At 33.8% G+C, this 22,371-nt stretch overlaps 1 protein-coding gene across 2 annotated transcripts in view; it reads left to right on the top strand.

Moving 5' to 3' along the window:
* retn (retained) overlaps positions 1-22,371 on the top strand; it is a 656,233-nt gene that overhangs the window by 90,437 nt on the left and 543,425 nt on the right. Inside the window, exon 1 of one of the 2 annotated variants that reach the window (XM_072540199.1) lies at positions 7,199-7,281. The exons of the other annotated variant lie outside the window; for it this stretch is intronic. Coding sequence (XP_072396300.1) covers positions 7,210-7,281 — 72 coding nt within the window. The 5' untranslated portion in view covers positions 7,199-7,209. Of the gene's footprint in view, positions 1-7,198; positions 7,282-22,371 lie in introns of those variants that run through there. 2 annotated transcript variants of the gene reach the window in all.

Raw genomic sequence — 22,371 nt, forward strand, 5'->3', positions numbered from 1 at the left:
AGCCTTTTAGTTCGGCTTGAATACATTTTTTTCTTTACTTTCAGTAAACTCACTTAAAATAAAACACAGAAGAGCTTCACCGGTCATTACAACAACAACAATTTTTTTAAGGTTATGTTTTTGTAAAGGCCAATCTTCAATGACTTAAGAATAAAAAGGCCAAAATCCAATGGTCACTGGATATTGGCTCTTTAGTTAAGTAGAGTGAGCAGTTCTATGTGCCTTATAATAAATATTGTGGTTATAAGCATACCAAACAAATATTGAACAAAATCAGACTATATAGAGACTAGAGACTTCTCTGAGGATAGGTAAGAACGCATAAGGAATACTCAAACTAGTCTGACCTAGGATGAGTTATTCTCAGTAGATTAAGGAATGTGAATATTGGCGCTGTGCAAAATATGCTGAGTTATAAATAATTCATTCAATTAAAAACAAAACATAATTGTTAAACAAAATTAGCAAAATCCATACGGTAACAAAATTAATACGAATTTTAATTACTGATAAATGAAAAGTAGTTTTATACAAGAGAAAAAATATATAAAAAAATTAACCTTGAAAGGTTTAAGTTAAGTCCCTAAGAGCTCTTTACAAAGTTAATAAAACTATTAAACAATTTTTATTAAATTATCTCTATCACATCCAGATGGAACAGTCTTTAGCTGCTGTTGCTTACTAAAAGGTAGGCTCACGTATATATATATATATATATATATATATATATATATATATATATATATATATATATATATATATATATACAAGCTATATGCTTCCGAAGAAGCTAAAGCTGTTTATACTTAAAGATCCTTTTTGTGTGGGGGATCATCTCATTCTGGGTTTGGTTTTACAGTTTCTGGAGTGACTTCGCTGTTTCCACTACTTTTCTCCATTCTTCTCTCTCTTTGATCGTCCTTTTTATATTTCTAATTTCCATACCTCTTAAGTCTTCTTTCACTTGTTGTCTCCATCTCAGTTTAGGTCTGCCTTTGGTTCTTTTACCTGGTGGTACCCATTCCTTTATAACTCTTAATGGGTTGCTCTTCTCTCTTCTCATTATGTGTCTATACCATCTAATTCTTTGTGCTTTTGTTGCTCTAATTATCTTCTCCTGATCCGTCCATTCTTGTATTTCGTGATTCATCCATTGTCTTGCATCCTCTTCGTTTTCCCTCTTTGGTCCTAGTAAAGGGTGTTTTTTTAGAGATATAGAAATGTAAGTGGGAAACACTTTTTAAACTGTTGACCATTTTGACAGCTGTCAAGTGATTTATGTTAAGTTTGGTTTGGCATTTCAGTATGAATAGACTGGACGCCTGAACAACACTTCCAAATGGTGGTCAACATCATAGTCCATCAGAGCATGTAATTCGAGTAACCATGGAACGTTTTTGCACCACGTTTACTCTAAATGATAATATGCATCCACAGATACGTCGTACAGTGTGTACAGAAGAAGTTGTTGCTGCTGTAGAGCGTAGCATACAGGAAGACCCGAATCAGTCTATCTGCCATCATGCACAGCGGTTGGATACGTGTCCATCGACTTTATTGCAGATTTTTCGGAAAGATCTTGCTTTGCGTGCTTACAAAATCCAACTCATGCAAGAATTAAAGGTACATCATCACCTATCAAGGCATAGATTCGTAGATTCGGTGAGTAGGTCCAAAACGAGATTGCCGTTGATTCCGATTTTCATAAGCGAATTTTGTTTAGCGATGAAGCTCACTTTTGGTTGAATGGCTACATGAACAAACAAAACTGCCTTATTTGGAGTTAGGATAATCCTCAAATGTATGTTGAGAAACCATTACATTCAGAAAAACTGACTGTTTGGTGTGCTTTATGATCTGGTGGAATCATTGGACCATACTTGGCCAAATGACAATAATTGTAGCTTTGGAAACTGCTGCACGAAACATTTCTGTGGATGAGCGGTCAAAACATCTCCTCAGGTCTTTCATCCACGAGTTCTAGCGTCTTCCAACTGATCTTTTGCCCTGCACTTTACCTTCCAATATGATTTGAAGTAATTCATATCTTTCACCTCTCAACACATGACCCAAGTATTGTATTTTTCTCTCTTTGATTATGCTGAGTAATGCTTTTTTTCTCATGCGCCGTAGTATCTTACCATTAGTAACTTTTTTTATCCATGGAATTCTCAACATCCGTCTGTATATGTATATACATTTCAAAAGCATCTATTTTTTTCCGTTTCAGAGTCCATTGTCCAACTTTCACAGCCATACAGCAAAACAGAGAAAACGTTACATCTGATCATTCGAATTCTGAGCTCTAAACTAAAGTCTGATCTTGTAAAAAATGTTTTCTTGTTCATGAGTGTTTGCCTCGCTTGTTTGATTCTTGATAGGAGTTTTTTTGGGTTACACTGGCTGTTGATTCTTCTTCTCTTCTTCGCGTGCCATATCAGAATTATCCGACGTTGGCGATCACCATTGCGAAGGCTTCTCAATCTTCTGCAATATGGAATAATTGTCCTGCATTTGTTATCTGTGTCCCTTCACGAATGTTTTTTAACCAAGAAACTTGTTTTCTTCCTACACCTCTACGGCCCTCTATTTTGCCTTTAAGGATCAGTTGTAATATTTTATATCGACTTCCTACTATATGTCACAGATAAGACATTTTTCGATGTTTAACGGTTTTTAGCAGTTCTCTATCTTTGTTGACGCTCCTTAGTACTTCTTCATTAGTTTTCCTTGCTGTCCAAGGTATCTGCAGCATTCGTCTATGAACCCACATTTCCAATGCTTCAATTTTGCTCATGATCGATACTTTTAGCGTCCACACTTCTTTACTATACAAAAGTACGGACCAAACATAACAATGAACCATTCTTTGTCTTAGTTCTAAACTGACATGATTATTGCAAAGAAATGACTTCATTTTCATAAAAGTAGTTTTAGTCATTGCTATTCTACGTTTTATTTCTATGTCTGGATCTAGTTGGTCCGTTATCACAGTTCCCAAATATGTCATTTTGTGGACTTTCTCAACTTGGACTTCGTTTAATTGAAGCTTTGCATCGGGATGTGGGTCACGACTAAACACTAAAAATTTGGTTTTGTTTGACTTTATTTTTATGCCCATTTCCTCTCCTACCTCGTGAATACGATCAAGGAGAATTTGGAGACCTTCAATATTATCTGAAAGAATTACTGTATCGTCTGCATATCTAATCACATTAAGTAGTTCCCTGTTGATTTTTGTTCCATATGGTTGTCCCTCAAGTGCCTTTTTATATAACTGGTCCGAGTAAACATTGAACAATGTTGGCGACAAAATGCAACCTTGTCTGACTCCTCGTTGTATGGAGATTTCATCGGTGTAGTTATCTCCAATTTTTACGATAGCAGTTTGATTCCAGTACAAATTTTTAATGACACGAATATCCTTGTCATCTATTCCGATATTTTTCAGTATTTGCAATAATTTTACATATTGGCTGATGATATTTGCTCCCAAATATTTTATGGAAGTTACCTGTTCCATTATTTGTCCCTTCCCGTACATATGTACGTTTGTTGGTATCTTTGAAAATACTAGAATTTTAGTTTTGGAAACATTTAGATGTAAACCGAACATTTCGCTATGACGAACTACCGCATTTATTATATTTTGTAGTTCTTGTTCGTTGCTTGCTATTACAATATACCAATGTATAAATCGATAGCCGATACTTTTGTACGCAACTACATCATGACTACTTGCGAGAGGATTGGTAAATATATATTAACTTGTGATGTATCATATTTACTCACTACTATTTACAGCGGGATAACTCATACTGCATGACATTACTTAATTAATTACGTACTTACGTCTTAAATTACGAATAACGACTATGAATGAATTACGATTATTAAGTGACCCGAGTCCTTTCTGGTTACCTTTTTATAACATCAGAATTCTATTACACATCAAATCGTTACTAAGCCAAGTATGTTGATAAAACAGCTGAATCTACAAAGTTAACTTAAAGTGTGGCAAAATTGTTTTGAAACAAGACACGCATGTTATCCAATACGTGTGCCCTAGTTTTCTATTGAAAGCAATTATTTATTGCAATGTAATATTTTTGATACTTCTAATATTTTTGGATCACTGTATTTTTGTCTCAGTTTTTTATAGTACTTTAATACTACAGCAGTGATTAAAATACTAAAAATGCCTAACGCAACAATTATATCTTTTATTCTTTTTGCAACAGGTAGTTGCCGAACTATGGTACTTTACGTTGGCCTTTACTTCTAATGCTGTGATTAACAGTGGACGTTATAACGATCGGTTCTACAAGTTACACCTTCCTACATAATATCTGCAGATCTTTATTGTAAGGATTTTGAACGCATCTTGAGTATATTTATCACTTTGTTTTAGGAATTCTGAACGTGCATTTATTTATTATAAGCATTATGGCATACTTACTATTTGAATGTTGACTAGCCATGTATTATTATTATCGTTGTAATAAATAGACAAGTAAATTCTCAGAAAAAATATTTACTTATAAATTCGAAAACCCGACAAATAATCGTAAAACGTAATCGCAACACTTTTGCATAAATTCATGACCGTTTTATAATACTCGACTTCGTTCTATAACAAAAATAATAATTTTAATATTCAGCCCATTCGGCATAGTCAAGTCGTAAATTCTAAATATTCATATAATTTGTGCAAAGTAAGAAAATTAATGCTAATGCTGAAGTTTTATCATCAAGTGACGCCATTTATTATTGTTCATTAAGAATATTGCGCATATTAATAAATTTTTATCAAGTAGAAACTTCCATAAATTAATGTAAATAACCAATTAATATAAATATTCAAATTACACTCTGTATCGCTATACATACGAGAACGTGATATTTAAAAAGGGGGTTTTTATTCTAGGAGGGGACCATTAGTTTTACTTCTAGGATAATATTTAATCTATAAACGTACTACCCAATATTTTAAAGGGTAAAATAAAAAAATAAAATACAAAAACAGCACAATAAATTTTGTTTTAAACCTTTTTCCTGTTAGTTCTCATGTTCTATTACTTCTATCTGACGTTTGCTGTCATCCTGTCATACTTTTATCTCATTTATTGTTGCCTAAACTTGGTTTTCGCTTTACACGAGCAGTACATCTCACTATTTAAAATAGTTTTCCGGATTACAACTTAAAAAAACTTTATATTGGACCTCGTATTACATGACCAACATTGCAGTGTTTGTCTTGTTATCCCGTGGATCTGTTTTCCTTCCAAATTATCAACAGCAATGATTATTTTCAAATTGATTATTGATTATTATTATTATTACTTATTTTTCAATAGAATTCTCCCTTTTATCAAAGATAAGCAGCAATTTTGATAAATTCTTTATTTTGGAACTTCAATTCATTTGGTTCATTAAATATTTCAACTAAACCCGGTTCATAATAGAACTATCCAGGTTCAGGTCCGAGTCTACTCTCTACTTTATTATGGTATTGATATTAGTAATTATGGTCTCTAGTATTTTTCCATTCCATTTCAAAGCTTGAAATTACTTCAAATTACAAACATAAATAAAATATATGGACATTAAATATGTACCTCTATAACAGCTATAAAGTTAGGTACGCTTGGACCAGTAGATAATGACGTCAATTCCAGTACGTTGTATCCATTAGGTCTTCGAAGCTGCATTTTTTGGTATATATATTTATATCTGTAGTCCCGTTTCATAGTCTGTTAAGGGATTTCCAGAGAATCCATGATTCATCGTGACCAGGAGCTAGTTCTTCTAATGTTGCCTTACAGTGATGATATTTTGATGCTATCTATCTCTCTGATTTAGATTAGTGTGATGAGCATTACGTGAAATAGGGGGATTAACGATGTGACCCTTCGTGAGCGTGAGTAACCTTTTCGGACGTGAACGTGACCGAGTGAATATGAGCAATGGAGTGTGAGCGTGGCTCTAGTTAATTCGCGATTGGACGCTCCCTCGCCCATTGCATCAGTTGAGGAAGTTTACCTTACGAGACTAAAAAGAAACAGTATTATGCATATTTGTAAAACGATCCCGTTTCACTAGTTTTAATACGTTTGAGTGATGAAGTTGGTAAATACTTTCCATTTATAAAAAATATGAAAATAATTTCAACCTTCTACAATAGAATAGACCATTTTTAACAAATTAAAAAAACTCTCCTATTTAATATCGCTGTTCAATAATACTAACAACAGTTCGAATAATTAAACCTTTCGAGAATTATTTGCAATGTATTTTTTAACGTTAGGGCACTCACTACCCCACCATGTGGAGCCCAGCCTGTCTCATACCTCCACAACTGGCCCAGGAGTCTTGAAACCTCCGCAGAGGAAGATGTGAGCATTTTCTTTGATAGAAAACTGATTACAATCAGCTTAGCTTTTCAGCTAAGACTCAAATACGAAAGTCTCAAATCAGTTTCACTGTTGTACACCAAAAAGAGTTACTAACGTTCATAAGCAGACACTTTTTAAGCCTGACAATGGATTTCGAAAAAAGAGAATCTGCTCAAGTTATAGGCGAGAAGAGGACGAATGCTGACGTTTGGCACGTAGCTGCCGTTGTAACCGATAATTTTTCTTCTAGGGGGTCCTAATACAAGGACGCTTTAGGCGATGTTTCTTTGTAACTGATGATTTTATAAGCGATTTCCACTGTATAGAGAATGTAATTAAGGAGGGCGATCTCAGAGGTGATTGGGAAGATCAAAAGCTGTGGAGAGTTAAAACTGCAAACTTATAATGGGAAAACACCGAACAAGAAGAAGAGTCTTCTACTCTCTTTACACGAACCAGCCTTACCAGCTTCTTACTTTTTATTAATGGTACAATGTGCTCCTCTTGTACTTGTACCGGACCATATACTTCTCAGTCTTCTATTTTAAATACTGAGTCTTCATTGTTTTTGTGATTATCTAGCCTCACATCTGTTCTCTCTTGTTAGTATTGGATCATAACTGAGAAGTGTTAATTGAATTGAAGAATTAATTGTAGTTTCTTTATTGCAATCCTCTTCGCTGCCGCTGTTTTAAATATTAATTAAGTGTAATAATTCGTGACTAAAACCAGGAATAATAATCTTTTCAAGATAAAGCACAAACACACAAAAGTATTCTAGTACTACAGTAACAATAATTTTGTTAGAGTTAGGATGTTTCATAACCAAATTTTAAAATACTACAGCCCTGGTTTAAAGAAGGCACGATTATTAGAACTATTGCAGGTATATATTAAGTTTTTTAATTTGATCTTGTTGTGTATAGTGCTCATTATATCATTTCGTATTAAGTAAATATAAAATTATCTATCATCAGTTGGCCTTGCAGCCGTTTGTGAGCCAGGTCTGCCTCAAAACATTATTCCATACTTTCCTGGGAACTCCTGTCTTCTAGCGGCTTATTTAGCATGGCTATTTTAGAAGGACCATTTTCATCCATGTGCATAACGTGGGCCACCCATCTTAGACGGTTTATTTTGATGGTTTTGATTGTTTTTTTGACGATACCTGCATCACCAAAAATTTCGAGTTCGAAATTACCAATTCTATCAATCCTTTTGGTATTCCAAATTCTAAATGAAATGAAATATAAAATTAAATAGTCTAATTTAGTGTCACACACTGTATATACACCAATATTTTAAGAAAATAAATTAAACATTCGTATTTACTATTTCTGGCCTCGAAATTCCGTAATTTTATCATATAAGACTTTTTGTCAGTAGTATTTCAGCAATTATCTTTCTTGGATACAACTTTCTAGGAGATTGGTTTTTGTTTATCTTTTATGGACTGTTTATAATTTGTAACCGTCAAAGATGATGATTTATTCCCTCCCTACAAAATATAATTTTAAGCATTCAATATTGAGTACTCAAATCAGTATTCAATCAATCCTAATTGAGCCGGATAGCTATAAGATTTCGTCATTGTAATTTTTCCATGTTAAATAATATAGATAATTTTCCCAAAAATATAGATAATTTTCCTGCCAGTATTGGGTGGCTGGATAAATTTAAGAAGCGATTTGCTATTTGTCTGTTAACTATAACGGGTGAAAAAGTATATGTTTTATAAATACAGATCCAGTAATTTAAAGATAAAGTAGAAGAACTGGATCTTTCTGGCCAAATCTATAACGCAGACGAAAATTGTCTGTTTTGGAGACTATTGCCAAACAAAATATTCATATTCTCTAAAGAGGCGTGCGCATCAGGTTGTAAAGTGAGTAAAGATGAAATCACAGATATTTGCTATTCAAATGTCACTGGAATATAAAAATTGGATTCGCAAGTGATTGGTAAAGCTAAAAATCACAACGCATTCAAAAACATTTTTCTGTCAATATGCTTCAAGAACCAATTTAAAAGTTGAGTCACGAGAGATAAATTTAGTAAATAGTTGCATAAAGACTTTGTAACAGAAGTGAAGAAGTTTATGAAAAGATCCATCTTGCCCACAAAAGCTTAACTCTTACTTGACAATGTCACCCAAATGAACAAGAAGTTAGATCAAGTGAGGGTAATGTCTAAACCATCTTGTTACCACCAAACTGCTCACCTCAGCTTTATCGCAGCTGATAGATCAAAATTTTATCCAAAAAAAAGTCTTTGTATAAAAACAAATTGCTCATCCATGTTATTTCTCAGGATGGTGACATAACCCAGAACTTTAGAAAATTTATTTTGACGGTTGTTATATTCGTTCTCGTTCACGTATGGAGCTCTGTTTCACCTGGCTTAATCCAATCATCATGGAAAACGCTATGGCCTATAATGAATGCTGTATCACAAGAAACAGAAACATGTGATGCTGAAGGTAATCTACCTATTGCAGATTGATTTCAAAATATATCATAAAGAGTAATTAAAGCGAAGTTATGCATCACCCATAACGTTGGGTGATGGGTGAAACTATTACATAAACATAAATACTAAAAAAAATATTAGTAATTAAAATGCATTTAACAATTTTAATATCCTGTATTTTCACCACGGGCATCGATGCAAACCTGGATTCTAGCTCTAATATTGCTAACAAGTCGATCAATCATTTCCTGTAGCAGATTTTCCCATTCTTCTCTACAGTCAATTGTAAGTTCATGATGGGTTGTAGGATGATTCCTTCGGAGCTCTGCGAATACGAATATCGGCAATATACAAACGGCGAATATCTTGTGTGCTCCAGACACAGCGTCCAGCTGCCATAATACCTACCCAAAACATAACACTGCCACCAGCGAATTCGCGAATGGATGTATGGGACGGAAATGTGCTAGTAGTGCAGCTCAACACAAATTCGCCGGTTATCAGTATTTAAACAGATTATGGTCTTATCTAAAAAAGCACAAATATATATATATATATATATATATATATATATATATATATATATATATATATATATATATTACTTATTTTTTAAAATTAGTCACATTTATACACTGTCCTCCAAAACACAGTGCCGAACCGAGGTCAGAGATTTTAAATTGAACACCCTGTATTTTTTATTTAAAAGTTATGGGCAAATATATCAACAAATCGTATTTATTTACGATATTGTATTATACTAGCGTTATAATATAGGTACGTCTTAAAACTTTTTTATGCACGTGTTTTTTATATGGATTTTCGTCAAATGCCACAAATTTAAGACCCCTTTATATATTTTTTTCACTTGCCCTAAAATATTGACTAACCTAATAGATGCTCCTTCACATTTAAAATCAACTGCTTTTTCTCATATTTAATTTTAAATTACGTATAGCCTTACTCTTCCTAAGTGTCTGACAATTCAACTTCTTAATATGGTTCTGAAAATATGTACATGTTGTTTATTCTCATTAAATATAGTAGTTAATTCAGCTTCTTTTTCTATCTTCTCCTATAATTTCGTATAAACCTGATCCCATGTTCTCCTATGTAAGCGTTTGGAATCTATCAATCATGAATGATAATATTTTGTATTTAGATTGATCTTGATAAATACTACATTGTAATAAAGTTAACAACTTAAGAATACGAAAGGAAATATATCCTTTTATCAAACCAATTTTAATAGCAGAAACGGAATTTCCAGATGTATCACGTAGGCATCGTCTTAATTGATGCTATAAAAATATGAGTGTCATAATAGATGAAATTAAAAAGAAATATATAAATGGTAATTAAAATTAAATTATAGACCTACTCGATGAAATCGTATTACGTCGCTCAAAATAGCCACCATGTCTTCTAGAAACGACCAGAAAGGTCATGCAGAGCCTGAGGTGTATGAATTAAAAATTAATAAGCACTAATTGAGCTTGATATGTTAAATCGGTAAATTAATTGAACAAAAAATTTCTAAATATAAATATCATGGAGACCGCGTTATGTCATTCCTAAGGCAATAAACTCGAAAATAAAAAATTAACATCTTGCTATTAATAAACATTTAAATACGAAACCAAACTAATATATGAATACAAAACGGTTTATAATTTAAAACAGGAAGCGAATATATGGATATAGCCTATAATATTTGATTTATATATATATATATATATATATATATATATATATGCTGAGTATATATATGTGCGTGGTGAATATGTGCCCTCGGCGGGGGCCGGAAGACGTTAGAGTTTAGCCTTAGCTCTGTTGTTGGAGCCAGCTATTGTACGGAGGCCGTATGTTTTGCTGAGAGATCGGACTCTATCCTTTATTGATGTTATATTCGCAATTTGGCGCATATACGCATAATGGCGTTGGTTTGGCGAGAATTTAGTGACGCGTAGACACACGCCTTGTATTCGATGATAAGTCTAATGAAAGTCTTGTAATTGTGCAAGAGAGTTTTATTAGAGGTATTTCTGAGTTTTCCAGACAGTACGCCGCGGAGTCTAGCTTTTTTTCTGTTTTTCTTACCTTCTCTAAGGTGTCTTTGATGTCAATGTCCCAGTTGAGTGTCCTGCTAAAATGAACTCCCAAGTACGACACCGAGTTTCTGTAATCAAAAGTTTCTTCTTGGAGGGTTATCTGGTTTTGTTAAAATTAATTGATTTTTGGAGGGATTGAGTGTGTCACTCCATTTGTTGCACCACCTGACAATTCCGTTTAACTGGTCCTGTGCTCTGTCGAACACAGACGCCTGCCTCAGCGTCCCACTGTGTGTTCCTGCAGAGAGGAGTGCATTATTGTCAGCAAATAATAATATGAACTCTGATTTAGTCAACGGGTGGGCGATGTCACTGTTGTAGACTGTGTATAATATTGATGCAAGAATTGAGCCCTGGAGGACTCCAGCTTGGGGAGTGAATGGTGTTAATAGCGTTTTAGCGACTTTGAGACAGATTGCCCGATTGGAAAGATAGAAGTGGATTATTTTTACGAAGGGGATAGGCAGCCCAGTACGGCGGAGTGTACCAAACCTGATCGAAGGCCTTCTGGACATCAAGGAAGATGCCTAAGGCGTATCTATTTGTTTCGTTGAGGGCTTGTGATATGAAGGTTGCTGCTTCAATGAATGCATTTTGGAGATGAGAAGATGTGCGTCTAAGAATTTTATGAGTCTCTCCTTTAGGATCTTCTCGTAAACACCTATGGTGCTGGTGGTAGTGAGATAGGTCTGTAGGATTCAGTGCCGGTTGCGAAATTTCCCTGGTTTGGGAATCATGACCGTGTTGGCTACTTTCCAAGAAGTACGAAAGTAGTTCAACAAGTGGCATGCATTGATTATGTTTGTAAGCAGCATCTCTGAGAGTTTTTTGTAGGCATCTTCTGTGAATGCCATCAGGGCCAGAATTGTTTTTACCTAAGTTACACATCTGCCTGACGGTCTCTTCTGGCACAGGTGCCACTATCGGATGAGGTGGTTATTTTAAATATTTTTTTAATAAAATATACCATTATACACCAAAAGTCTTTACTTGTCTGTAGGTTTTTATAAACTATAGTATACTATCAACCACTGTGATTTTCCCCTTTTACTTTTTATACTGGGTTACTACTTCTACATAGTAGTGACAGTTGACATCATGAATGAAGTATGCAAGGCTTTAAACACATCTATCATCAATGTAGATATCAACATAACAATAACAGGTAAGACCACTATTTGTGCTGACATGAAACACAAGCGATTCGAAGAAAATAAACCATATTAATTAATCTGAGGTTCACTACACCAATCAAATCAAGGACTACGTATTCTTCTTCTTCTCGTAGCACTACAATCCGAGGTGGGTTTTGGCTGACTGCACAACTTGCTTCCATCTTGAACGGTCTTCCATAATAGTTGGGTCAGTGGGCAGCCCCATTGTTCTTAGATCTGACCATATATTATCTCTCCATCGCATTCGTGGACGTCCTAAGGGTCTTCTTCCTGTGGGGGCTACGTATTTAAAGTTTATAATGTATATATTTATTATTAATTATTTAATTATTTATTTAATATATATTCATTTATTTATTTAACAATTTATTTTAAAGAATCTAATAGTATGCATTTTCAAAATTATTAAGCAAATATATGGAATATTTATACGATTCGTTCTTATAATAAAATATTTACAGCTATTGGTGTATTTTATTGGTTTTTTGCCTATGTCCATATGGCAATGTCATCATTGGCTGTCCACAAGGTTCGCTGCTTTCAAAACTGAACCGGAGAAGCCGTGTAAACCACCGTGTATTTAAATAAAATCAGTTTATGTTAGAATTTCGCCTCGTCACTACTCGTCAGTTTGCATGCCATTTGCTGTCTGTTAAATTGTTTTAAGTATGGATGCAAATGCTCTTTAGCCTACAAGAAAAAAAAAACAAAATCTCCTGTTGAGAAAAAATGTGTAAGATTTAATATATATAAAAAAGCTTCCGAGGAGTTATAAGGGAGAGAAGAGTTGTGAGAGTGTCCTTAAATTTACTGCTGTAGCTACAGGTACACTAGTAATAGTATTATATTATTAATACTAACTCAACGGCCAGATGTGTACGAAAATTTTTGGGAGATACTCCAGCATACCAAGTCACCTATATTGGCTCCACTTATAGGCCTCTATAACACAAAAGTAGTGAATTTTCCTCTTAGAGAAATTGAGAGTCGTATAGCTAAATCTGGATAAAAATAATTTTAGGTTTTAACAAATCATCTGTCTATAATATTTTAAAAGAACATCGCCAAAAGAATAGTGAATTTAGACTACCAAAATCTTATCAAAGGTGAAAAAGTGTACCATGAAATCACTGATGAACATAAGAACATGATTCGACGAATTTTTTACAGTTTTTTTTAGTAATGTGCTTCCGAGAGTTCAAAAAATTTTACAGAAATTTTCAGAAAACGCTGAAATATGAAATCTAAAGAAAACTATTTACTTTGAAGCTAGGTAGTATTGAAATAAATCAATTTTTAATCTCACACAAATAATTTAAAAGAAAAAAAAAGAAAATTATATCGTGGAAGTGATGATACTTGCGATACTTGCCATAACACAATTTATGCAGCAAGACCGCACTATTTACTATTTGGATGAACTTGGGTAAACGCTCGTCATACTGTTGACAAAGTCTGGACTGATGTGTCAATCACCAGTGCTCGACAAGCGTATATAGAAGGCCTCTCAATATTTAAGTTATCGATATTATACCAACATGATTTATGTTGAACGATGTATTTATTCACAATATCGAGGTTTCGTCACATTTCTTTATTAAGATAATATATCAAATTGTTGGAACACGAAAATAGTCGGACCTCAGGTTTATTTTCGACTATACCTACGCAGGCGTTCACTGATCTACAAATTGTTCGACCATGAAAAAAAGTTCAATTGAGGCTGCGGTCCATTTAAGTAAAATAATTTGTTTTAATGAGTCATAACACGTGGCGGCGCTCGTCAACCTGAAAATGAAAACCGAATCAAAATGCCATCACGGCTCTAAGAAAAGTCGCACTCAAAGAGTTGGTAACGAGGGGGAGAGAGGACGGAGACACGTACATCAAAAGATCCATCTAAAATTAAAACTAGACTTTGTTGGATTAATTTCTTGGAATTACTCTTATTAAATTCAGCATTCAGCATCCGCTGGCAAACCGAAAATTCATAAGCGCGCGTAAAGGGGTTACCGATATGGACGAATACTTTGTTAAAAATTTGTAGTTAGGATTATTGTGCCTGGGCCATAAAATTATAGTAAATTGGAGAAAAATTGTAGTAGATGAGAAAAAATAATCATCAAATTCAATTTTGTCGCCATTAAATAATGGATCTTGTTCTCATTGCGCCGTCTCCTTTCGAAGGTTGGTGATCCAAATGGCAATTGTAGTTTTGGAAACTGCTGCGCGAAAGATCTCTACGAATGAGCGGTCGAACCATCTCCTCAGGTCTTTCAGCCACGAGTTCTGGCGTCTTCCTACTGATCTTTTGCCCTGTACTTTTCCTTCCAGTATAACTTGAAGTAATTAATATCTTTCGCCTCTCAACACATGACCCAAGTATTGCATTTTCCTCTCTTTGATTATTCTTAGTAATTCTTTTTGTTTACACATGCGACGAAGCACCTCAACATTAGTAACTCTTTGTAACCATGGAATCCTCAACATTCGTTTGTATATATACATCTCAAAGGCATCTATTCTTTTTTCTATTTCAGAGTCCATTGTCCAACTTTCACAGCCATACAGTATGACAGAAAAACGTAACATATGATCATTCGGATTATAAGCTGTAGACTAAGGTCTGATCTTGTAAAAAATGTTTTCATGCTCATGAATGTTTTCCTTGCTTGTTCGATTTTTGATAGGATTTCTTTTTTTGGATTACACTGACTATTGATATTTGTTCCCAAATATTTTATGGAATTTACCTGTTATATTATTTGACCCTTGGCATACACCTGTACGTTTATTGGTGTCTTTGAAAATACTAAAGTTTTAGTTTTGGAAACGTTTAGATGTAGACCAAACATTTCGCTGTGGTGAACTACCGCATTTATTATATTTTGTAGTTCTTGTGCGTTGCTTGCTATTAAGACGGTATCATCAGCATATCTGATGTTGTCTATGCTGATTCCGTTAATCTTAATTTCGCCTTGGACCTCGTCCAATGCTTTTCTGAATATAGACTCCGAATACAAATTAAAGAGTAGCGGTGATAAGACGCAACCCTGTCTCACTCCTCGTCGGATTTGTATGTCTTCGGATGTTGTGTACTCTATTTCAATTGTTGCAGTTTGGTGCCAGTATAGTTCTGAGATAATTCGCAAGTCTTGTTCGTCAACTCCAGTTGTTCTCAAAATTTCGATCATCTTTTGATGGTTAACGCAGTCAAATGCTTTTCGATAGTCAATGAAACATGCATATACATCTACATTCATGTCTCTGCATCGTTGCGTTAACACATTTAAAGCAAAAAGAGCCTCTCGTGTTCCCAATCCGTTTCGAAATCCGAATTGAGTGTCACTCATCTGGAACTAGCACTTCTTGTAAATTCGTGTATGGATAATTCTGAAAAAAGTTTTAAGGACATGATATATCAAGATTAATATTCGATAATCATCGCATTGTGAGGAATTCGATTTTTTTGGTAATGCTACGAATGTTGATTTTAGCCAGTCTGTTGGTATTTTACCTGTGTCATATATCTTATTGAATAGAGCTGTTATTAAATATATGCGTTTACTTTCGTTATCTGCAATTAGTTTAAGTATTTCGACATTGATATTGTCTGGTCCGGTGGCTTTTCCATCTTTCTGAGATTTTACTGCGTGAATCACTTCTTCTTTGGTTATTTCTGGGCCTTTTTCATTTATTCGATTATCTGTGGATGGTGGAGAACAAGGTCTATCGTCGTCAAAACGAGTTTGTATGTATTCTTTCCATCCCTCTAGTTTGTCTTCTGTACCCATAATTAGTTCGTTATTCTCATTTTTTAATATTGTTGCTTGTCTCTTTTTGTGTCTACCTGTCATTTCTTTTACTTTTTTATGAATATTAAAGGTGTCGTATTTTTCCAGAAGTTGTTCGATTTCTAGGCATTTTGTTGACATCCAGTTTTCTTTCGCCTCCCTGCACTTTTTTCTAATGATTTTGTTGATTCGCTTGTATTCTATTGGGCTTGTTTTATGTTTTCGTCTTACGTCCATGAGGTCCATGATCTCTTGCGTTATCCATTCTTATTTTTTGTTCTGTTTTATGAACCCGATGTCTTCTTCTTGTATCTTTGTTTTTAGAGCAGTCCATGTTACTTCAATTGATAATGGTTAATAATTGGTTTTATGAAACTGTTGAATTGAAAGTTTAATTTGAAATCAATAGATTATTGATTCACTTTAATTGGTGCCAAATTAAAAAGGAGCTTCGCAGGACACAATGTCCGACTGAAGGATAAAAGATGGAATCACGAAATACAACAATGGAGACCATGGTTAGGAAAGAGAAGCAGAAGAAGACCACAAATGAGATGGACTGATGACATTAAGAAGATCGGAGAACACAACTGGAAACAAGTGTGTCTTGAGTTTTTACCGGTTCAGAAGTAATATAAACCCAGAATATAAAGTATATAGTTTAGTAGTTTACATCACATCATCACAATCGAGGTTCATATACTTTAGTTTTATCGGTGTGCTGAGTCTAATCCATCAATATCTTAAAGAGGATGAGTCACTCGTACAAAGTAAATCTGATACCGTGAACTGTTGAATTCCACAATTTCAGCGACATCATTATTTTATTTTTTTATGATTTAATTTTTATTAGAAACTAATTCCATCGTAAAAATAAGGTTTATGAGAATTATAGTAGACTTAAGGGATATTATATAGGCATGATGATAGTACCTAATAAAAAGGAGTTTAATTATAGTATGTCTACTATAATAATAGAAGGCAGACGCGGCCCGGGTAGACGACAAATAACCTGGCTGCGCAACATCAAAGATTGGACAGGATTAGACTTTCAAAGTTTAATAAGGAAAGCCCAAAATAGGGAAGACTTCGCAGAGGTCATCGCCAACCTTCGCTAAGAAGACGGCACCTAAAGAAGAAGATGTCTACTATAACTAAACTATAGTATAGTTGCTAACACTGCTCACACTTACGACAGCGAAACAAAATTTTAATCAAAGACTTTTTATTATGCTAAATCATCTATTAGCTAATTATATTATACTAATCAAAATTTACGAAATTAAGTCCATCCTTGTGTTAAAGTCTAAATAAAATTATATTTTCATTTATTCCGAATTTCAGTTGATGTTGATCGGTTCTATTTATACGCAAAAATATCTAAACAACCAAAAGCGTCTCAGCAAGAATCTTAAAAAATTCATTAATGATGGTACATTATAATTTTTATTAAATTATGTAATGATATAAATGTTATAATAAACAACTTAATAAGGAGCTTTCAATTCCATAGAATCATCATTAGTGAAAAACCTAGAAATAAGTATTACCAGTTAAAAATGAGAACAAAGGGGCAACATTTTAACTGTTAAATTGAAAATGTTCTTAATACTTAAGTCTATAAAGTAATTGGAACTAGCCACAAAATCCTATTTGTTTCGTTAGGTGAGAAATTACCGTCACTGGATTTGAAACTAGCAATACCAATAGACGACGACAACGACTTATAACATTAAAGTCGGTAATATTAGTCAAAAAATATTTTTTAAAAATTTTTATAATATATTTTTTATTTTTTTTTCAGGTAAGTTGATTAAATTTACAACTTAATTGTTTTGGGTGAGTAAAATATTTAGTAGTTACTCGGCTTTTAAATTTTAAAATACTAACAGTTAACTAACGGTTTTTAAGGTTTTTGCAAATAAACATTTAATTTCATATTTGTATGTATTTATTCAAGTTCAATTCCATTTTAGAGTAATTTATACATTATTGGTTGTAGTATATCTATATATTTTACGTTTTCCCGCCTATTCCTTATGTTCACTTAAGAAAGACGGAATATTTACAGGTAAACTCATCATTACAAAAAGAAGAAAATAATGAGCAAGAAAGGATTACAATGAAATTAACAAGTGAAAAATGCCCGGACTAACGTGGTGATGAAAAATTCTAGCAAAAATCTATCTGAAAAGTTTCAATACAAGGCAAAAAGAACAAGATCACTTTCACCCAAAAATCAGTAACATAAACAATTCCCAAGACAAGGTTGAAAGTTTCAAAATATACTCTAAGCCACATTCTAAACTCCAGAAAACTCAAATGTTGATGAACGATTCCGATAGGATATCGACCAGAGAATATATCACCGACTTCACAATCCTTGTTACTACTTAAGAGACTACTAATATAAATCATTTACCAGCTCTGCTGTCTCCAGCTCTGTATTGTCGAGTAAAGAGCAATAATCTACTCCTCAATAAATAAAAAACAATTAAAGCAAGTCATGGTAACGGAGAGCAAAATCCTAAGGATCATTATGGGTAAAGATCGGGATTATCCGTGAGCAATAATCTACCAAGTAGTCAAAATCTTTAAAATCCAAAATCATATCGAAACCCTCAGTAAAATGTGCGTTTTGAGAACTATTGAAAGGTCGAATATCAGAGCAAAGGAAATCCTTTTTTCTATTCCTATCAGCTAAGCTTCTAAACTTAGTAGGCAACGAACTTTCTGATGACTGCTTTGACACACTTGAATCAACCCTCTTGACCCTCGAATATCGCAAGCAATAGCCTTTATAAGGCAAACAAGCTTATAGCGCTTAGTAGTAATGAATGAAATGCAGATCAACTACCTTACCATCCTTGCTTTTACCAACAAGTACACGACAGCTCACACATCTACTTACTCTCTATACCCCCTCTATGCAGACTCCTGCCTAAAAGAGGTCGTCATAACTTGTTTCGACTCACCTCTTCTTGTGTCTACTTAAGAAGGATGAGAATTACCAATTGATAAGCGATATGACACGAAGAATGCAGTAATTAAAATAGTCCTGGCAAAAGAAGAGAGAAGTAAAACAAAGAAATATATTGGGAAGCTGGAAACGAAGCAAAAAGGGTTTCAAGCATACCGTCAATTATGTCATTAATAAAGTCCAGTTAATTCAACATTAAGATACTGAAGATAGTATAAAGATCAATGGGCAAGTTGTTAATAACCTTCGCTATACCGATGTCAACTGTACAAGTTCAGATATCTCGGGGGCTGGATAACCGAGGAGCTTGGCCCAGACACAGAGATCCGTAACAGAATTGAACAGGAAAGAACAACATTTATAAATATGAGAACTCAGTTTAGCAACAGAAGTCTTAATTTAATCGTATTGTACCGTTTTGTAAAATGCTAGATTTACTCCATGCTACTGTATCTTCTTCTTAAAGAATGCTACTGTATGGAGTGGAAATTTGGACAATAAAAGTTAACGTCATAATTTGCCTTGGCTCCTTCAAAATGTGGGTGTTCAGGAGAATCCTTCAAATTCTCTGGACAAATCATATAAATAACGAGTCATGATTATGGAGGGGAACATTGAAGGAAAAAGAGGTATCGAAAGAAATAATTACTCGTGACTAAAGAATATATAGGAAGGATATAAGGGAATGGACAAACCTCGACTTACACGCACTTTTCAGAGCCACACAAGATCGAATGATCGCCAACATTCAGTGAATGAATAAGGCACTTAAGAAGAAAAATGGAACACTATGATAATTTGAGATATAACCCTAGCACTTTGTAAAAAAGCGATACATAAACTAATGAATGAAATCTATATAATATACTCCAAACTTATTAATAATAGATTAAATCATATAAAAGAAGCTATTAAACGAGAAGAACAATACGGTTTTCGAAAAGGCAGGTTTACTAAAGACGATATTTTTATTGTAAAACAAATTACCGAAAAACGAAGAGAATTTAACCTAAAATGAAACGCATATTTTATCTTTATATGTTTTAAAAGGCCTTCTAGTACTCCAATAGGCACAAACTACTAGATATTAGGGAAACAAGATTATATCCAATACAACAAACGAAACGCTCTTTTATAAAACTTTTGTACTCTTACTATACTCTTAACATTTTTTTTAGCAAAGATCTAAATACTGAAAATATCATAGTAACAACGAACGCAAGTCTTTATAAGTTATTCAGAAGATATAAAAGAGGAGCTTTGCTGACATTGAAATGGGAAGCAAAAACCTGCATGCTTTGTTAATAAATAAGTGAGGCAGTGTTGCTATCTTTCCTTTACGGTCTTCTCTGTAAGACTATCTCAATTTCTCTATTTCTATTTAATATTGTCTTTTACCTAGTCGTTAGTTATTTGACCTCTACAGATCATACGAACAAGCTGAATTTTTACCGTCGAGTTGATAAACATTCTATTTAAAAAATTGATTTCGCGCGTGTAACTGACAGCGTGAAATTTAAAATCGCCGGTGGCTTCAGGCGTTGTTTCTGAGAGAACTGTACATTCTACAGAAAAGATGCTAATATACATTTTTGTTTAAAATTATCGCTATACATTTTTTGTTTGAACCATTTTTTTACGGTGTACAGATTCTTGGTAAATCGATGTTTTTGGTTCCCCCCTCACTCTACGATGGTAGTTTTAGGAGAAAGCCCGGGAGTAGGGGTAGCAAACTTTTTTTGGGTCCCAAAATTGACATTCTCAACAAAATTTAGCTTATTTGTTCGATTTTTAGAGGTTCAGTGGCTTTTTCGTCTCTAACGACAGGAGTATTTGTATCGCCTCTCCTTTCAACTCGTTAACTTTACCAGTTTCTTTCGTTTTCATTAATTTTCCAACTTTTCTTATTTTTTGTGCACTCTAAAAATTAAGTAATTGTTTTATCGTGAGTTACTCCTATGAGACTTCTTCACAAGAACTTGTAGCAAGGAAATTATATACACACTATTTTAAGTCAAATTGAAAATTCAGTACAAACAAATTATATTTAATGATTTTAGGGGTAGTGAATTAAATTATGAAGATGAGAATAAAAAATGAATGTTATTTACTATTAAACTCTGTTTATTATTAAACACACATAAATAGCGCTCCCTTATAAAGGAATATCCAGCACACCAATGTGGAAATCTCAATAAATGTCATTCACATAGAAAATAAATCGCAAAGACTTGAACTGACGACTTGAAACGACGACAAAGATATAAAGTTGCAATTATATTTATTCGCGTTCTAAGAATATGTATCTGCTTATATCTAATAATGAACTAATGGACAAGACGGATTTAATAATAGGTTTCTACGGTTTGAATAAAGCGTAGATAATCCATCATTCGATGGCTAAGAATAGAAACACATATTTTATTCGTTCTCTTTTTTCCGGCGTAAACATTATCGGGCGCACATTTGGATTTTGTGACATTAATTTTTTTTCTTATTCAGATAACTTAAATACATTTTGGGCTGGAATTAAAGCAGTATAAATTTATACCGATATCAGAAAGCCAAATACGAGTAGACCAACAAAAATCTAAAGAGATACCTATAGGGAGTTAAGGGATTTAATATGTGTTCAGAAGAGATGTTTAAAGAGACACCAATGAAGGCATATCAATTAACGGAACACAAGTGAATAATCTCAGATATGCTGATGATACAATACTTCTTGTGGACAGCAGAGAAGAGCTGCACGGTTGATCGCACTACGCAGTATTGTGAGAGGTATGGAATGGATCTGAACACAAAAAAAATCAAAAATCATGATTGTCAGTAAAAATATGCTGGAAGACGAAACAATCTACGTTAAAGAAAAAGCTTTAGATGAATTGAGATGGCCAAAAGTGCTTTCAATAAGATGAAAGAAGTATTATGCAATGGAAAACTGGAAATAGAAATTAGAATTAGAGTATTGAGATAGTACGTATTCTCTGCTCTTTTATATAGAGTTGAAGCCTGGACAATTACGGACGCAACTGAAGAAAGACTTGCCTGCTTTGAGATGTGGTATTATCGAAGAATGTGGAAAATATTATGTACACAACACGTAAAAAAATGGAAACATTAAGAAAGATGAAAAAAGAAAAAGAAATATTCAATACTATAAATTCAAGAAAAATGAGCTACTTTGGTAACTAAGAAATGAAAAAAAGTCACTCATACTAAGAAATGAAAAATATGAGTTGTGCGATTGGTTATACAAGGAAAGTGGAAGAAAAAAGAGGACCGGGAAGACGACGCACATCCTGGTTTAACAATTCAAAGCAGTAGAGTGGAAAAGCAACAATAGAACGCTTCAGACCTGCTGCAGACAGAGTAAAATGGATCGTGATGATCGCCAATGGCCTTAAACGATGAGACATACGAAGAACATTTAAAGCAGTGTTAATG

The sequence above is a fragment of the Diabrotica undecimpunctata genome, chromosome 8 (genome assembly GCF_040954645.1).
Source record: "Diabrotica undecimpunctata isolate CICGRU chromosome 8, icDiaUnde3, whole genome shotgun sequence".
NCBI classification, from domain to species: domain Eukaryota; kingdom Metazoa; phylum Arthropoda; class Insecta; order Coleoptera; family Chrysomelidae; genus Diabrotica; species Diabrotica undecimpunctata.